We start from the raw sequence: 20550 nt of genomic DNA, 5'->3' as shown, positions 1-20550 counted from the left end.
CTCTTTCTCAATATCCATGCATGAATGGATACTGTAGGTGTCAAACCAATTGGAATGCAGGCTGGTGAATAAACCTCTTCAGTGTCTTGCCTTCAGGCTATCTGAAGTTAAACTCAAAACAGTTCAGCAATTCCTAACTTGCAGTGATATTAATCACCTACTGTATATTGTTTAGGGCTTCTCCATGTATGAGGTATAATTGCTTACTCTCCTAAAAGGGACCACTCTCTATCACCCATTTTGCTTTTCTATGTGACACTCAATATTCTATAAGTATTGAGGATGCTCAGTTATTACTGGGCTGCTTTTCTTGGAGGTGAGTTTGACTCTGATTTTTCAAAGAACTTATTTATTTACTGATTAACTGATATCCTAAATATTGCTGATACTGCCCTCTTATTTCTTAGTGGCCTACTGTAGCTCTGTTTCATTAGCACCCACCACCCAAGTTTATGTTTGGGTATTATAGTAAAAACAAGATTGGCTACTTGGAACTCAGAATACCCACATATGTAAGCACATGCACTTACGTACATAAGAGCTGAAAGCCCCATGATCTTATTGTAGACAGACAAGACAGGTTGAAAGAGAAAACGCTCAAGAACTCCTGGCCCCTCTAGAAGGCAAAATGGGCCAAAGCAACATTAAGAACTAGGCATGTTTAAGGTGGCATATGCTGGTACTGCAGGGTGATCTAAAGCAGTGTTTCTCAACCTTGGCACCTTTAAGAACTTCAGCTCCCAGAATTCCCCAGCCAGTCATTTTATTGCCAACAGGAAAAATCACCATTTGCCTTTCCCACAAACCAATATATCCAACATTCAGAAGACATTTCTCAAAAACAAAAAAACAAAAACAACCTGAACTGGCAATAATATGGCTAGCAAACAGCTGTTTATACAATATTTTTTCCAAAGAAAGCTGTTGGGATGAGGCATTTACAGCAAACTGGTATTTGGACTTGATTGTCTGTCATCTGCTTTACCTGCAATTTTTAGAAAGTGGATTATCATTAGAGATAAATCTAGAAATAATATGCATACATATGCATTGAATATATTTATAGCAAAGCAACCTAAGACAAGAGACTTCTTAAACCAAACCCATGTAAATATGCTAATTTATGCTCAGCATTATTGAAAGAATCAGACAGATTCTTAAGATATTCAGCCAGCAGACTTTATGTTGCTTCTAAGACATAAAATTAGCAGCACTAAAGCAGATTGTTCTGTTTAACAGCAGTCTGTTCACACGCTAGCTCATAAAATTGTTTATGCTTACTTAAAGAGGGTTTTAATCACTGCATTTTAACTACCATTAGACTATTATTTATAGGACTGGCCACTCTGACACTCAGTATATTTAGTTTATCAGTCTGCCTGACCACTCAACCTACTTACAACAGAACCAACACAACCTCTGAAAAGGATAACACTGCCATACATCAGGAACGTCTCAGAAACTACCAACAGACTATTACAACCACATGGCATCTCCGTAGCACACAAACCAACTAAAGCCCTCCAAAACATCTTAAGTAAACCAAAAGACCAGTAGCCCAAGAAGAAAAAACAGGAGTCATCTACAACATATAGTATAAGGACTATAACAACCACTATGTAGGACAGACAGGCAGAAGGCTAGCAGAGCGCACCCATGAATACCAACTAGCAGTCAGAAGACACGATGAAAACTCCTTAATCTCACAACACATGGACAGACTTAACCATAGTTTCAACTGGGAAAACTGTCAGCATCTTAAACCAAGCTAAATCCAAAAAATGCAAGGGAATTCCTGGAAGCTTGGTACTCAGACAAGGCATCAACAGGCACATAGAGATAAACAACATCTACATACTATTCAAAAGAGACAATAAAAAGGAAAACAAAAGAGCAGAACATCTCACCAGGAATCATCACCCAGATAAGCAGAGATTAACACCAAGATTATCACCAGACATACAATCAAGCAGTAAGCAATGCCCTAATCAAGGAACTACCAGAAGGGGAGAAAATAAAACAAAACTCCCACCCCCACCAACACTGGCAGGGCAAGCCACTGTATATAAACAGAGAGCAAACCCCACTCCATTCTAGCACTGAAGATGTTACCTAGACGGGTAATGAAACGTCTGCAAGAAAACCAAGCTCAGAGAGCCCTGAGCTACACATATTCTCTTCTATTGGTATCAGTGTTTTGAAAAGATATTCATATTGCATATATTTTAATGAGTAAGTATTCCTGGCACCTTTCATGTTTTCAGTTAGCACTGCTGTTTTTTGGGGTCGATATCAGATTCGCCATCACTATTGGCCTTCCAGAAATTGTTAAATACTTAATTTTTCTGAAAGGCCTAAGATGACTGAGACGTCACAAAAGGATTGATGTTTTTTATACATTGTAATGGTGACATCTTAAACGTGAATAAATGTCTGCATATCCATTGATTTTTGAAGGTATACAAGCCCTGTCAGAAATAAAAGCCTAAACAAATATCCATTTACTTTTATCCACAGGGAATGAATGACAACCTAAAACTATTAGCAAAGATAAGCTAAAAGCTTCACAGAATGTCTGAAAATCTATACATTACTAAAACTCTCCTGTCTGTAACCTTTAACTGGGTGAAATGGTCTGTGGGAGAGCAACAATTTCCCAGCAAAGGTACCTCAAATGGGGTAACTTACAAAATGTAAGGACCCATGACTCCCATAGGATTGAAATTTGGGAAATTGGTAACTGCTTCAGCACTGCACTGCAGCAGTCAGGGCAGGTCACGTGATCGTCATAGGCGTATTCTTGACCTCATTCCTGCCTCCCTCTATCCCCTGCGCCCAATCGGCTGGCGGCAAGGCTTGACAGGCAAGTGGTGATTGGCTGCTTTGGAACTGAGGCATAAATTTGAAATCTCTTAACGGCAGTTGGTGGTAAGGGAAGGATGAGAGACTCAGATGCCTGTTGGCAAGGTAGGGCTGGCTGGGGGTGAACCCTCTTCCCCCCTTAAAGGAGAGGGCCCTTGGGGACATGCCAGAATATGGAGCAGGGGTGCAGTTTTCCTCATGGACCACAGCTCCCTTGGTTCCACCTCCCCCAAGCAAAGTGGCAGGCTGAGGAAGAGGAGGAAGGGGAGCGGGAGGAGGCAGCTTCACTGGGGCTATCCTGAGGAAATGAAGGGAGGGAGGGAGGGAGAGAGACTATATGGCTTTGCTATTTAGATCTTTCAGATAGAGTCACCATTTAATGTGCAAAGAGACTGCTGGTTTCTGTAAATCTAATAAAGAAAAGGGTTTTAAAGGGAAGAGATTTTCAAAGAGAAGCAGAAAAACAGAATTCTATTATTGTACACCTGATGGGAAATAGAGCGCCACCTTGGTGTAATGGTTAAGGCATCAGGCTAGAAACCAGGAGACTGAGTTCTAGTCCTGCCTTAGGCACAAATCTAGCTGGGTGACTAGTCATTTTCTCTCAGCCCTTGGAAGCAGGCAATGGCAAACCACTTCTGATATCTTGCCAAGTGCAGGGACTAGTCTAGGCAGTTGCCAGGAGTTAACACTGACTCGAAGTCACCAAATCAGGGGTCTCCAAATTCTTCAGTTTGTTGACCCCTTCATGTTGTTTTAGATTGTTCATTGACCCCAAACATTTATTATATGAAAATAATTTAATAAATACTACTTTAATAGTACTACAAATAACAACAACCCCTTGGATAGTCCCATCAACCTTTGGGGGTCAACATTGACTTTGGAGAAAACTGCACTAAATAAATAAATAAAAATTGGGAATAAGAGATAAAAAAGCTACGTATGCTGAGAAAAAACGTCATAATTTATTCTATATAATCTGACTTTTCTGGAGCAATGTAGAATAGAACTATGCATTTCTACTACCACCTTAGTGAGTTTTGTTGTTTCAGCAGTCCTAGTCCAATTTTTCACACAGGTGTCTGTTTTGACATCTGATGTAAACCCATAAGTTGCATCATTTGCATGACATCCTGATACTTGGGTCATCATTTGGTCCCTTTGCATCCTAGATGGTTGCCTATAATTTATTTGCTTCTTTTGAAAAATGAACATAAGAGTTTGTCAGACTGCTTGATCCAGCAATTAGTAACACATAATGCTGGATCCAAAAGTGAGCTTCTGCTACAGAAAAGCCTACTCCCCTTATGGAGAAAGTGTTTGTGATTTATTAAAATAACATAGCATGAAAAAGCTGGCTACATGTGCTCACTCTCACAATATATACATGGCCACCTGTATTTTTCGTGCAAGACAAAGGTGTAACAATGGAAGCAAATATGTGTACCTCAGGGTTGAACTGTGGAGTCCTTGGGATTCTCTGAGCTTGGTTCTTTTCTTGCAAACATTTCATTACCCGGCTAGGTAACATCTTCAGTGCTAAAATGGGATGGGTAGTTCTGGTAGTTCATGAGCAAAACAGAACCCCCACCCCCACCAGCACTGGCAAAGCAGGCCACAGCAGATAAAGAGAGAGCAAACCCCATCTCATTTTAGCACTGAAGATGTTACCTAGCTGGTTAATGAAACGTTTGCAAGAAAAGAACCAAGCTCAGAGAACCCCAAGGACTCCACAAAGGTGTAAATCTGAGGTTCCAGGATTGTACCAAAAGTCCAGATGCAACTCCCCAGAGACCTTCTAAAAATGTAATTATTAATGTGAGAAAAAGGGAGAAGTTTAAACCAATGGCTGCATTTCACTGGGCATACATTAAACATCTTTTAATTTAATTACATTTAAATTAAATAAAATTTAGCATGTTATGGTTTAAAAAAATTAGTTTCTGTCCTAGCCTCAACCATAACATGCTAGCCTCCACCATAACAGGTCAGGAAAAAACAAAACAAAAAACAAAAACCCACCTCTCCCTAAGAATCCTGATGCATTCTGGGATTGTGCTATGAAAAACCAATTATTTGCTTATGGGTAACAACATCCCCACTCCCCTGTACTTTTGATTTTCTTTTCATCAAAGCTTCTACAATCTAGGGAGAAGCAGCATTCATTAGCAATGAGCCAAAAATGGCTTACGTGTTTGCAAGAAAATCCTTGCTCAGTTTCACAACAAATTGCTTCTATTTAGGAAAATCTTATGGGGGTTCTTGATTTTAAATAATTTTGTAGTGGTCCCTATTTTATAGTCACCCAATAATCTGGAGCCTCTTTGGCTTTCCATAGTTCAATTTAATTGCAGAGACTATAAATGAACTCCTCCTAGGGGCTGTTTCAGATCAGGAATTAAGGGCAACCATGTATACTGCAGGTAAATAGGAAAATGCTGTTATGCAACAGTAAGAACATGCTCTGCTATATTAAGTTAAAAATTGTCAAAAAAGTTCTAAAGATATAAAATACCTTGAGAATTACAGGAAAAATAGAAGTCTTTCACAGAAGAAGAAAAATGGGAAAATGGAAAACACATTTTGGTCTAGTATTAATCCTTTCTTTCGTTTTTCCTTTCCTGCCTTGGTTCTTTATCATTTTTACTTTTCAATGCTGGCTGGGGAATTCTGGGAATTGGAGTCCACATAACTGAGGTTGAAAAACACTGACAGACGGTTTAAGTAGGCAATTTTCTCCATGTGGTGTGGCACTAACTGTAAAGCAGCTCCTCAAAGTGGAAATTGTGTTATGCCATATTGTAGTAACAACATTTTAATGGATACCTTCTTTTGATATAACTACAAACCTTTATAGAATCAAGAAAACATTCATGATCCTGTTATAAATTGATGTTATGTATATTTAATTTTTGAATAGCAAACCTTACTGCAAATTCTTCCTTGCAAATTTTCTAATTTGCTAGCACTTGCCAAATTCATTGACCTCACAGGATTCCTTTACTAGGTTTAGTTGCTCTCAGAAGAGCTAAAATTGACTGGTGCAAAGCAGCACTTCTCCAAGGCTGATCATGAAACCTTTCCAGTGATACCAAATCTCATTGAAAAGACGTTCTTATACTGTTGTATCTTTAGAAAACATATTCCTATGCTAAACCTGAAATGCTCTTAAGATATAATAGATAAAACTAAATATAATTATTTTCTTCTTTGGTGCACATAAATGACAGAATAAACTGGGAAGTTACACTGAGATAAATTTATTTTGATGCAGCTTGCAGAAGAGGATTTCCTCATTCACTGGAGTAAACAATTCAAGGGTGGAAATCAACATTATGAAAATCCAAAGTTTGGGAAAAGTGCACTGGTAAGTTTCCTCACTTACACAATGTAAACTTCAGATTGTCAAGATTGATTGCATGAAGATATGAGGGGCAGTCCTTCAAGCCAACACATAATTAGCTTGCTTAACCCTATTAATTTCAATAGGCTTTTCTTCATTCATCAGAACAAACTTCAAAACTTTTAAGAGGTTTGTGGCTCTAACATTAAGGCAAGGTCAGACATGGTATCTCTGTACTGTATAGTTCTTTTAGGCTATTGCACAGGACCTTTAAAGACCACCTGGGACATTCAGTTGGTGCAAAATATGGTGCCGGGTTGGTAGGTGCACATCACATGTTTTGCAAGCTTCTGCGTGCAATTTGAAATGCTGGTTTTATAAAGTCCTTTATGGCTTGCCATAACCTCTAGGACCTCATCTCCCCACTACAGTTAGCCCAACCAGTTTAAGGTATAGTTTATAGCATCATATGGAAGACATATTCCATCCCACTTTATATGAATTAAAAAAACATCATGTACTCTGTAGACTTGAACAACCAAATATCTTCATTTTCTAACATTATCACTAAGTAAACTAAAACCTAATGGAAGTTTCTGGCAACACCACAAAGCCGAAACACATAATTATTTACCACATAACATGTGATTCTTCGATTCTATTCTGTGCATTTACACTATGATAAAGCACTGCCGTGTAATAGGCAATATATGAAATATCTCATTACTAAGTATCTTATCTATTCTTTCTATTTGTATTGATCAAGAATGATATATTTGATGTTTAAAAATAATTGAATAAGCTCCCACTGCCACCTAGTGGATTGATTGCACACAACTAAAGCTTTCTTTAGTTGGACTGCACCAAGCAACATTACACTCTTATAAAACATGTGAAATAGATACAGTAAACAAAGCTAAAGTATTTTATTAATAATTTATTATCTGTAAGAAAGACTGGCTAATGGTAGATTTCAGTAAAAACCTTTACAAGACTGTTGCATCACAAATATACAGACACTATAAAAACTGTGCCGTGATTTTGGTTCTAAACAGGAATGCAGTGGGCCCAACACACTTTTCAGGAAAAGAAAAGAAAAAAAATGTATACCGTTCCAGAGTACAGAAACCTGTGTAAAACACTGCTATGTTTCTTGCCCAGAAAATATCAGGTATGTTTTACAACTGGAAATTATGTACAGTTGGAAATGCATGAGTTATTACACTGAAATATGTAAGTGATATACTGAATTTCTGTGAGAACACATTTAAATACAGTAAACCTTTGATTTAATGAATAAGGGGAAGGTATCTGCCACAGCACTGTGTCTGTAAAATCTGAATCTGATTTTAGAGCTGCACAGTGGTTAGGATTGTAGATACATAGAAGTTATACAAGTGTATGGATAGATTATATCGTTAGCATCTTAAGTCTGCTAAACAGAGAATTGTTCAATCAAGGGTTTACTGTATGGTGATTCCTGAATATAATGAAGCCCAGGGTTTAATGGCACACAGAACACCACTAGAATCAGTGGAAATCAAACCTGAAAATTATCTACAAAATCTAGTTAAAATTACTGAAATCAAAACTGTACATAAAATTTACAAAAATATAAGAAAAATGATTTGTTTCTGAATGATATAAATACATTTATCATGCTAAAATGAGAAAGTGGTATGTGTTTTTTCTGTATTTCTAACATAGACAATGTAAGTACAAAAAAAAAAAATACTTTGGGGAATGGCACAGCTAACAGGAGACCTGTGATTAGTGAAACTGCAGGAGGAAGAAATGCAAATTTGGTTAATATGTTGAAATGAGCTGCATATTCCATTGCAGCCATGCCAGTTTAGTTTACTGAAATAATAGCGCTCAAGCATTGCCAGGGGGGAAAAAAGCTCTCCAAGATTTCTCTACAATCCTTTTTCTTTTTTAGTTCATTAACATCCAGGCACTTTTTTTGAGGAAGAGTATCAGACTTCTGTGTGCTGCTGAGGATCAAGTGGAGGAATGATCACATCTTCAAAATGGCCGTCGTCCCCACTTTCATAGTCACTCATCATAACCTCAGACTCCATTTCGCAGCATGCTGACATATCAGAGCATGAAGCTGTGGAAGCGTACACAGAAATGGACATGTTGTCTACAGGGTCTCTGTTGTAGCCTACAGTATAAGGAGCAAAAGTTTCTCTGTAATTACTAGAGATTCCATTTATTGTGTTCTGAGGTTCTGAAATGTCTGAAGGATAGTGATGGGGAAGATACTGGTTGAGATTGAACCTTTGCCTACTACTAACAGAAGACCCTAAGCTACCTACAGCAGATATGTCCCTGGATTGCTGTACTGAGTCAAACTGATCATTATATTCCGGTGGCAATGGTGGGAGGTCATCAGGAACAGGGAAATCATCTGGTGGAGGCGGAAAGTCACTTTCAATGTCATAGCCTCCAGGGTAGTAGTCAGCATCAATCGAATTTGGATCTGTGTACAGAGGTGCCGTCTCTTCAACAACTTCATAATTTGGATATTCCTGTATGCCAGGCAGTTGGACATTTGGCATCCAATCAGAAGTATCCCAGTGATAGCCTACAAAGCAAAAATAAAGAGGGACTCAATATCTTGTTCCTGATTCGCTGTTAAGACTGAAAAACCAAAACAGTGCAGCAAGAGCAACACAGCCAACCAGTGATTAGAAAATGAGCATAATTGGAGCAATTTGCTTCCAATGGTTAACAAAGGCATTCAGTGTTACAACCACAAGTTCACAATGTGCCATGCAGCTTATTATTGAAGCCTGAACTAGTTATAATTTCAGCATACCTCACCCTAAGTTGTGAAAAGATGTAGTTGACCTGCTACACAATGGCATAAAACCATTCTTGGTGTAAAAGAATGCCTCTGCCAATTACCTGATGCATGGCAACCACTTACTAAAAACACTTTCTCTGCATGTAATGCTTGTAGTCCATTATTCTGATTCATGTTTACTTAGAAATAAATCCCACTGAGTTTAGCGGTAATTTCCTCCTCAGTAAAAATTGCAGGAATTGTCTATTACAATTAATGGAAAGTAGAAAACTTGCAATGAACTTCTGACTTCAATGGTTTTGAAATAGGGATACCAAAGGATTTTTTTCCCATCAATTTTTGGCAAACTGACCTGAGTTGCTTTTCTAGTCTAAAATATGCAGTAGTTGTTCAAACTGAATTTCCTCACTTGGAATAGAAAACTCAGAAAGTTAATGTGTGTGTGTGTGTGTGAGAGACAACATACATGTATGTATGTATGTATGCACACACACACACAATTGCATATTGTAAGAACAAAGTAGGTAGTTCAGGAACTACTTTTCTTGCTCTTTTGGCTTTTAACAGATCTGAATTTGCTTGTAAAATGGTTTTAAAATAAAATCAGCCGAGGACTGCATGTGACCTCGGGATATGTACCCCTGCTATATAGGAAATATGTTGATTTAAATATTGTCACGTATTTTTTTTTTAAAAAATCATACACTAATGTAAAAATGGAATGAAACAGACTTAGGAACGAGTATATTATGCAAATAGCACAGAAACAAGTTCATCTTTGGTCTGGATTGGGTCCAATAAATTTTAGGGTCTCTGATTTTTAAAATCATTCAAAATTTTTAATGGTTAACGTTACTGTCACTAATTACTGGCTATCAGTTCTTTAACAGAGACCTACAAAAATACAATTGAATATCTGATTATTTTTTAAAAGAAGACTATTAGTAAAGGCATTCAGACATTCACATGTCAAAACAGATATTAAGCTAACCATGCAAAAATTCCAAAACTGCTTTGTGTTGTAGAACAAATACAAAATATACTGAAAACAAAGGTGAACTAATTTGACGACAAAAAAATGCAGCGTTACAACAAATAACACTTCTCCATTTCATGATAGATTCTAAAAAGGAGTATACTACAGCACTGCAATAAGGTGCATGAATTACAACACAAACACACACTAAGCAACCAATTAAAGGCAAGTTAGTGCTGTGGCTAAATATTAACTGAACCATTTAAGTGAGTATCATTGAACATCTACATGCAGAAGTCACCTCTTGAATTGCTCAGGTCAGGAACAGCAAAAGACTCTTTAGAAGACAGGGGAAAAGAGGGGGAGAAAATATGTACAGTCAATTAGTTCCAAAACTGCAATGGCCTGAAACCCTACATGATGGCAATGATAATGGCACACAAATTCACATTCACTGTTATCTATTATAGTTATGGGACTGTGTAGCCTAAGACTGAGATCCATGAAGGAACATTAGATTAGTACCTGGATGATGATGGTGATGATGTTCCTCCTCAGACAGCCTTATAAAAAAGGACTGCTAAAAGGAACCTCAGTTTCAAAAGGCGACTCTGCGTCTCAGAAAACCAACTTTTGGGTGCATGAAATTAGTTAAGTGCCTCCTTCAATCCTAATGAAAGTTAATGCTTATTATGAACCTGACAGCTGCCAAATCATCAGGGGACACCCTTCTGAAGATACTCTCATTACCAGAGGCACAACTATCTGGCATGCAGGAAAATACCTATGTGGCTCCAAACTGTGGAACGTACCTCTTAGGGAAAGGTAGTTGGCTCCCACTGTCCCAAAATTTGGGAAACTGGTAAAAGCACTTTTCTTTTGTAAAGGTTTTAGCTGTTAACTGATTTGTTTTAATCTTTGATGTCACCTGGATATTAACTTAATTTTAGCTTGTATTTTGTGTGTTTACTGTTGCAAGCTAGCTTGATTGTCAAATAGATAGGAAGGTGGGATATAAACCCAATAAATAAATAACAACAATAAAGAGATCACCCTAGGCAATTTTTGAGAAATATAAATCTCGCACTTGTTTAGTTTGCTCTAATGCCCATAATGATCTTGCATCATTATTATGACCAATACCAGGATTACCAGTTATTTTTATATACCAGTTTAGCAATTATATATAAATAATACACTTTACAGCATCAAAGAAAAGCATTAGATTTCAAGCTAAATGTGGCCTGTGGAATCCTCTAACTGGACTGAAACCTCCTTCTGTATCTTTGCTCCTAGCATTGTAAAAGGGAGGCTTCTTTCAGGCTAGGAATCATCATCAGAAGAATGTGGTATGGTTACTTTTGTGTCTTAAAGGCAATGGTTCAAAATTATTCTTCCTTGGAGATGGCAATCTGTTTTGAAGAAAGTTTCTATTATTATCAAGCCCAGCCATGCACATGGAAGACTGCATCTGGGCAGTCATTTGTGATATGCAAGAATGTGTTGTGTGCATCTTTTATATTTGTGAATTTGTTTTTCCATATATTTTGAACAGATTGGGGTGCCTATATAAATATATGTGTATGCCACAGGAATGGGTATGGGTACTCCGATGAATAAGTGTGTATAATATGCTGAGATGGGTTATATTTTATGTCTGAAAGTCGATGAATGTACAATTGACTGGATCCACTTTATCTTGTCCTAACTACTTTTCTAGGGCTCTGCCACTCTGACCATGTTCAGGGCTCACCAAGCAGATATTGACTACCTCCTTAGGTTCTTTTTCCCTGTAAAAAAACTGTTTATGAGTACATTATTGTAAGATCTGGATGTTCCGCAGCCTTCTGATTCTACCTTATTTATAGATGGGGGTGTCTGTAATATGGGGGGTGTTTGTAGATGGTGGCTTTGTAAGATTATACATTTAGAGAATTTGTGGATTTTTGTTAGTTGCTTCCCCTATTGATTTCACTGATGTCAAGTGCAACATCAAAAGCTTCCAAAAGCAAAGATCATCTATTACTACTACTACTCTGTACTACAAAGATAATCTATTACTACTACTACTATAGGAATGATACCACATAAACGACACTTTTAATATATGGTATTTTAGAGATACCTCTTGCAGCAATTTCTATATAGAAGATATATGTATCTAGATATTCTAACATAACTAGTTTCATATTGTTATCGCTGGGGTATTTGTCTTGTTGGATAGACTGCCCTAATATGATGGACTGTCCTAATATCAGTCTGCCCTGATACGACGCCCTTCAGCTGTGTTTGGACTAGATTTCCATTACATCTTGTCCAGCATGCTTGCTTGACACTCTGAGAGTTGTATAATGCATTTGGAGAACACTAGGTATGGGAGGCTTGCTGTATTCACATGTAGAATTCAGTCATATTGTAAGTAACATTGTCACCTTGCACTAATACCCAGAGAAAGAAGAAGACCTGAAATACTAGCTGTTTTTACATACTCATTTTAAACAGCTTCTACACTGCACACTATTTTCTCTTCTTGCCCAATTAAAGATACGCTTGTATGCGTAGAAATTAATTCAAGTAATTTTCTCAGTAAGGAGATAAAGTCTATGTGCAGAACAGAAAACTATGAGTATTTGCAGAATATTCTGATTACTTTATACCTTTTATGTAAGCAAAGCATAAATGTATGCAAAATGGAAAGAATTCCATCTGACAAAGAAGTTAATGAATGAACTGTGTATGAGCCAAAATATTACCTATTGGTTATTCAGATTGCCATTTAATAACCTTCCCATCAATATTATTACAAGAGTGGGGGAAGAGGGAGTGCTTTATTCTGAGAAATCTTTCATTACTGAATTCTTGAGTTGAAATATAAATCAGTGTCTTGTTGTTTCATAACTTGTACTTTTCATCAGTACAATACAACAGCTCTCTACCTGCATTCAACTATTGATGCAATCATATTCTAATCTGATGCCCTCCAGGTGTATTTGGATTGTAAATCCCAGCTAGAAATCCTAGCAATCAAAGTTCCAATATACCAGGAGGTTTCCCTTGGTGGAGGAAGATGCATTATCAGACAAACTTTTAACAGTTGTGCTATGCTGCCTTAATACCAGTTTTGTCATATCAACTATCTAAACATGAGGAAGGAAAAAGGGAACTGTTTATAGTTATGCATGATTTAGAAGGCTCTGAGAATGTAAATCATGGGTGATTAAGTTTTGGGTCCAGCCCCCGCGATCAGAGCGGAAACAGGTACCCATTCTATACAGAGCCAGTCAGTAATAAAGTTTTTTTCTTATTGGCAGAGAGTCCAGTTAATGGATTATGACAGGCTTCCCAAATTATGCCTGATGGAACAAGCAAGTATGGACCTCTCCATATCTTGGTTAAAACACTTTACTAAAGTTATTTCACAATACGGGCTTTCTACACAACAGGTACTCACAAATTTTTCACAGGCAAAGGATATTTTTAAACAGCGAGCCCTGGATATCAGTGCCCAATTGGACATGGAGGAATTGGCCAAAAATGGGTCATTAAAATGGTTGGCGAAGAACAAAATTACCTTTAATTCCAAAAAATATCTATCGATGAGTCTAAATCAAAACCTGAGAAGGGCCTACACTAGAGCTAGGTTTGAATTACTGGACTCCATGGTCAAATATGGTCGTTTCCATCGTGTGCCTTACGATGAGAGGCTATGCCTCTGTGGGGACCCAGCTATAGAAGACATTGGCCATGTTTTGTTCAACTGCAAACTTTATGACTCACTTAAGCTTAATCATCTGTCTCCTCTGCTGAAAAGAACAGTCCATTGGGACTCCAAATTCAGATTATCCTATTTTCTCTCGGGCACAAATATCTTTATTGTGAGTAGGACTGCCAAGTTTGTGGACAAGGCAGCTCAGTTGAGAGCCCGATATATAGAACAGATTGGAGTATCATGTAGGGGGACGGTCTCACATGAATCTGGCTTATGATATTAGTGATACATAACTATTTTATAGTAGTATTAAACTTGGTACTACCTCATTTTACTATTATATATTTTAATCTATTATGGATTTGTATATTAGATATTTGTTTTGCTTTTGCTGATGTTTCTCCTCCTGGTTGATATGGTTGCAAGACTAATCAATAAAAAAAAAAAAAAGTTTTGGGTCCATGAAGACCACAACCTCACATTCACATTCAACCCCTTTTTCCTTCCTCAGGAGAAAGGAGCTTTAAATTTCTCATACAGCCAGAATTCCTAACTTTATCTTGCCCTCTCCCCCAAAAGCAGCAATACTGAAGTATTTGCACGTGGGAGCTGTATCAGAGGAATAAAGTTGTAAGCTGCTTCCCACACCTCCTTCTTGCCCCCAAGGTCAGAGTCAACTACAGGACCCTCTTAGAATCTTGCCAAAATTCACAATACCAGATTGTTTCAGTTTTCTTAGAAACTCTGTGAGGGTCTTCTCCCAGAGTGGCTGCCAGCACTCTCAAGGTTTCAGTGGCCATTTCAGCATCATGTAAGAGCTAGATGTAATGGGCAGAAGGAATAAACTTGAGAAACAGGAAGAAGAGCCACTGCCAAGACAGTGGTCAGGTAAAAGAAAATTGAGTCTGGGGCAGAACTGTAAAGTAAAGGTCTCAGACAAGATCTCCCCTAGTTTTCACGAAGGAAGCAATTCTAAGAAAACAGTGATGAAATGATCAAACTGACTTTAAGAGTGCATTTACTTTCACATGTTTATGTAAGTTCAAATAGGGGGAAACTGAAGCTGAGATACAAGGAGCTGCTCAAAGCCATCTGGTCAATATCTAATGCATTTGGATGAGTATCTGATTTCAAACCGGTCCCTAACTGCATGAGCTTCACAAATAGTTGGTCCACAGCTATCATTCATTTCATTCATCATGAGGATTGTGCTTCATGTTACCATTCAGAATCTTGAATTTTGTGCCACATTAGTGTTACAGAGGCTCTGTGTATATATAGAGATGTGGACTTTTGGGAAATCAAGTCAGAACAATACAGGAGTACATTAGACTTAGATTTAGTCTCCCACCATAAATCAATAAAGATGTCTATTTTAAAAATATATTCCAAATATATGCAGCACACATAGACAAATATGACACATTACTAATAATAAAGCAAATATTTTACATTTATCTTTCAGTGTTTCCTGTTAAAAGTACAGGGCATGCAGTGTTCTACCCAGGCAGTAAATAAAAATTAAAACTATATACCTTCTTTTCCCACCGAGTCAACAACAGCATTGACAAGGTGTATTACAGTCACTAGGGAAGCTTGTAAAAAGTATGGAAGGAGTAAATTTAAAAAAACAAACAAAAACCTATGATTAGCAACCATTTCAAACAGCACATAAAATTACGTCAACATGAACTAATGTAAGACCTATATATTTTATAAAAATTACATGCAATGTAAAGCTTGAAACAATTATTTATACACACCCACACAAAACATACACTCCCACCCCACAAACAGATTAGCACCAGTAATGCTTCATTTCAATTATACAGTAATATTCAAAAGAATATTTATTTATTTATTTATTTCAAATTTGGTCACTGCCCATCTCACTAGGAAGTGACTGTGGGTGGTTTACAGTTAAAAACAATTACAGTCTCTCCAGTAGGATGAAGACATTTTCAACCTGAAAATATCAACAGCCAATCCTATCCACATCAATGGTTTATAAAGGTTACAAAAACAAAAAATGGATTGCAAAGAAACATGCACATACATTTTAGCAATCATTTACACTCATTCAGTCTTCTTTTCATACTTGGATAAACATTAACAAACACATGTGCAATACAGCAATTATGAATGGCACACATCAATAGTTACTTTTCAACAAACAAAAGCGTGGATTCAAGCTTTTCACTATTGCTACTAAGCTGTTTGGAAAAAGGCATCCACTTACAAGAGTGTGCATCATCAAGAAATTCCTACATTACACCTGGATTCTATTTGTTTTTAATTATGTTTGAATTAGGTCTCTATCATGTTGCAGGAAGCACCCTTGGATTTACTGATACAAGAAAGCAATTTTTAAAAAGTGTGGGGAATGCCAGTCAGAGCAATTAACCCCAAGCAGAATCTGTTTTATGGATACGTGTAGCCCCTGTGGCCTACCACCTGCTGGTCCTCAAGCACCCATTTATCACTCATAGCCACTGTCAAGGCAGTCACAAGTATTGCAACTTATAATATAGAGAGGGAAATAAATACAATGTAGCATATAATCCATCTTCCATGCAGGCAAGATGTAGAGAAACAGGTATCCTAGCAAGTGTTATGTGAAGGTTGTGGTGATACCTGGAAAACTGACAGGTAAGAAGGCAAAGTGGTAGGGATAGGAAGGAAGGACAGGTGAAGAATATTTTAAAAAATCTTTTGAAAAGCATAGGGACAAGACAGAGAATAGGATTGAGGCTCCTTTTCACAGAGAAAGGCAAGAGTTGTATAGGATAGTAGTACAGAATAAACAGAAGAGGTGATCAGAAGACAATTAGGATTGGAGTTAGTGGAAACAGGGTGGAAAGAGGAAGCATGAAGTGGAACAACATTTCAGTTTCAGAGAGGTTTAATTACATTTCTGAATTATGCTTTTAAATTTGGTTTTGTTTTTAATTTTTTAGCTGTCATGGGTATCCTTACTGGGTGTAAAATGGAATACAAAACCAGATGATGTTGATGTTGATAATATCAAAAAAGGAAGTGTAAATTATTAGAGGTAGTGGGACACAAGAAAACAAATAACAGCTAGAAAGCCAAATTGTGGAGGGTGGGAGATATTTTGATATAAGCAGCCAAATTGCTGGCTCTATTTCTCTACTTCTTCTTAATTATTATCTGAGCAGGCTATGTCATGTTTACAGCCACACAATACTTTCAGCTGCATTCTACAATTATAATATTTATCATTTGTATTCCTTTCTTATCATGCTGTATTATATTAATATATTTGGAAACAGCATCCACATTTACAGAAAAAGGAATCATAAATGCTAATTTATATAGCGATAAAGGAGAGGAATACTTTTTGAACCTTCCAGAACTTTACAAAAATAGTTTTACCATCTACTAAGAGCTACTAGCACACACACATACACACAAACTCCATTAAAAGAGCCAGTGATCAATAACATTTACTTTTTTAAAGTAATAAAAGGAAGTTTTAAGATGCAACATCTTTATCAGAAAAATGTGTTTTAGAATATATACGTACATACACATGTACGTATATTTACAAAAATGATGTTAAAAAAGCAGGCTTTGTAGTAATTTAAAGGGGAAAATACTTCAGGTCAAATCAAATTTAAAAATAAAATTTGCTGGATATATTTGATGGGTCAGGCAACTTTCAGAATGTTTTCCAGTTAAGATTATAGACTAGGGTCTGATTCTATTAAGTGGAATATTTTTAATGCACAAAAAGCACATTATGCTATGATAAGGAGTAAATGCATATTTACTCCTTATCGTGGCATAAAGCAGATTGCAAGACATTTATAATAAAGCCCCACTGGACAACTTCCTTCATTACTCATGTAATCAGACTTACAAGCAAATCCCTTATACTCTGCTTTCACTCAGTACTGCTCTGATCCATATGGGAGCTGAGGCAGCAGCAAGGGAGAAAAAAAGGAAACAAATAAAGCTGTAATCCAATTTTTAGACATTTTAAACCCTAACATTAGCATCAAACTGCTAATGTTTCTACTGCCAAATGATTATTTTGCAAAAGAATTATTTAGTCATTATCTATAATCAACTACTCATCAAACTAATGTATATTAACATTTACAGAGCCAATCTATATTATGTGGAACATATGCATTCCTATAGAATATTATGACATTGGTAATGTTAGTGTAGAACAGATATCTGGTGATAAAAAGGAAAGAGATGGCAACCTTCTTCTGATGGTGTTGCACAAAGTTCACAATGGAAGCTATAATTCTACATATCTGAAGAGCCCCAAGCTGGGAAAAACTAAGATGCAGAATGACGAATAAAGATCTACTGTGTACCTACCATTATCATCACATGATTCTGACTGGAACGAGCTGAGTGACTGGACCTCAGACATACTTTCTCGAGCACTGTAAGGTTGAGACACCTTTTCTTCCAGAGGCTTCTTTGGCAGGCAAGAATCAAGATCAACAACCTTAGCTAAGAGGGGGGGAAAAAAACACCCTCAAAATAAGGATAATCAGAATGAAACCAATTTACCCCATAAAAATAGCACAATAAATATAAAAGGAATATGAAAGACATACATATGTTTGATTAGGTGTGCCTTTCCGTGGACCTCACTAGCCTTAATGAAAGGAAGTAGGGATGGGAGTAAACATTAGCTAGATATGAACAATACATTCTCACACAGAACAGTGAACAGAGATGTCAGTGACGAGATGATTGTCCACAGGTACAACATTAGGATCAGAATTGCCGACAACTGCTTTGTACTTATGACCTCTTCCCCTATTGTGCACTTAGGGATGATGGCTATTTAAACCACAAACTTAAATTGTGGCTATGGAGAAGTACCAGAGAAAGAGAAAAATGGCTCTTTTTCTGTCCCTTCCATCTGAAACACCCCATAGCACAATGGGAAAGGAGTCCTTCAATTCCATGGCATACATCCCCCAAATCCTATGTCCCCTGTTAAAGGATACATATTATAAAACAGTTAAGAGGCTTGAGCAGGCAATATTTTTCATTCCTCCCAACTTTTTTCTACTTCTTGGTGCTCTCAACTGTGAATTTAGTTAATCCAGTATGTAAAACTTACATTCCTACTACACTCCTTTTCAGCTTCTCCATGGCAGAGTTGAGATCTGTCAACTAAAATAACTCTTACTTTAATGTATCTGAAACTGGGAAAGTAGCATGTTGCTTTCTGCTCTACAAAAGCCAACAGTAAAAACAGGAATTTCTGTTCTTGGTTTTCCATGTAATTCAGAAGTTTCTAGCTAATAAAATAACTACAATTTTCTTATTTCTATGCTCTCAAACCTTGGAACCTCATAAGTCCTTGTAGATCATTCTGCATGGAGGTGGGAAGGGAGGAAAGGCTATTTTACTTTTTTCTGAAGTGTATACATATCTATAGTTTTGAATATCCAGGAGCCTTTCTGACTATACAGAACAGTTTTTTCTATTTTTGGATGAACACATCTTGCTTGCATTCAACCATCCAAGTTAACTGTCAGAGGGAATAATTTACTATATAACGTAAGTGGTAAAAAAACTGACTTGTTACTTGATGTTTGGCTTACATTCTAAATTGCCACTGGTCACTTTATTCTTAGTCTATGAATTGATAACGTTTATTGCAAAGCACATGTCTCAACATCCTATCAGCAAACCTTTTTTTAATAGAAATAAAAGGAGCACTTACTATCATAATCGAAGTCCCAGCTGGGTTTCTGTATTGAGTCACTGTCTGATGGAGAATTGGATGGAGGAGGCGGTGGCAAATTAGGAGCTACACTACAAACAGCCACTGTTTTTCTATGACCATGTACAGAGTCAGGGTTAAAAGTAGTAAACTCTGGATGCTCTGGAATAGTGGAACCTTCAAAAGAATTTCTGTCCAAGTTGTTCCTAGAGTCACTCGGAATGCTTGGAGTATATGAAATGGGGCGTACAGGCACCTGAGGTGGAATGTCAGAATAAATGTTCTTATTCAGTCTGGAATCAAAGTATGGTCTTTGCAAGAAAGCTGTTGTGGTACCTAGGTGTTTGTCTTCTGGTTCTGGCTGCTTTTTTCTCTTTTTTGTGATCATTTGGTGACAGAAAACAAAACCCCCCACTAGTACTAAGATTGCCACTATGAAAATGATTATTCCAATTACTTCTGCTAAGCCAATGTTCCACGAAGTTGAAACATATTTATTAAGGACCTCAACACAATGTTTTCCTCCAAATCCATGACTACAGTTACAATTATAAGCACCATACGTATTCTCACAGAGAGCGCCATTCTGACACGGGCTTTCTGTGCATTCATCGACGTCAGTTAGGCACCTGTAAAACATTAAGAGAAGATGGGGTCTGTGAATACTAACAGCATATTATCCAAGTTACACACTCACAAGTATATAGATACCAAGATTGTGTACAATCTCATAATACAAACTGTAGCGGGCTGTAAATAAGCTGAGCTATGAAGGGTGAAAAGGACAATATAAACGTACTTTTCTCGGCCAATTACAGCATAACTAGAAACTGGCCATCCTACTGCATCCAGCCACTTTCAGTAAGTTCCATTCTGATCCACTTTCCCAATTGGTTTGTGACCATCCCAACAAGCAAGTGGGAGATATGGTTCTTCTACTTTGCTTTCAGCAATCTAGGCCTATTTCTTGGAATATCTGAGCACCCCCCGCGTAGCTTTTGGGAAAAATTATTTCAGGACTACTGCCACTGCATTGACAAAAGAGAGAGGTGAATGCATCAATATGTGGAAGGGAAGACAGCACTGTGGATAGGAGAAAGGTTGTGTTCTAGTGAATAAT

General features: G+C 37.2%; 1 protein-coding gene across 2 annotated transcripts in view; it reads right to left on the bottom strand.

Annotated features, from left to right (window-relative positions):
- Positions 1-7130: 7130 nt before the first annotated feature.
- The window catches only part of FAT1 (FAT atypical cadherin 1), a 120652-nt gene continuing 107232 nt past the window's right edge, over positions 7131-20550 (bottom strand). Inside the window, exons 25-28 of one of the 2 annotated variants that reach the window (XM_015888834.3) lie at positions 19431-20059; positions 18062-18199; positions 10298-10333; positions 7131-8798 (exon numbers count right to left, since the gene is read on the bottom strand). In XM_015888834.3, the coding sequence (XP_015744320.2) occupies positions 8185-8798; positions 10298-10333; positions 18062-18199; positions 19431-20059 (1417 nt within the window). In that variant the 3' untranslated portion in view covers positions 7131-8184. The remainder of the gene's footprint in view (positions 8799-10297; positions 10334-18061; positions 18200-19430; positions 20060-20550) is intronic. The other variant, XM_007432660.4, reaches the window with a different exon arrangement.

The sequence above is a fragment of the Python bivittatus genome, unplaced genomic scaffold (genome assembly GCF_059951505.1).
Source record: "Python bivittatus isolate LINGU-HERP-01145 unplaced genomic scaffold, Pbiv_v1 ctg000070_np1212, whole genome shotgun sequence".
NCBI lineage: Eukaryota > Metazoa > Chordata > Lepidosauria > Squamata > Pythonidae > Python > Python bivittatus.
The sequence above is the reverse complement of the archived record's forward strand: the minus strand, read 5'-3'. Positions and strand labels throughout refer to the sequence as shown.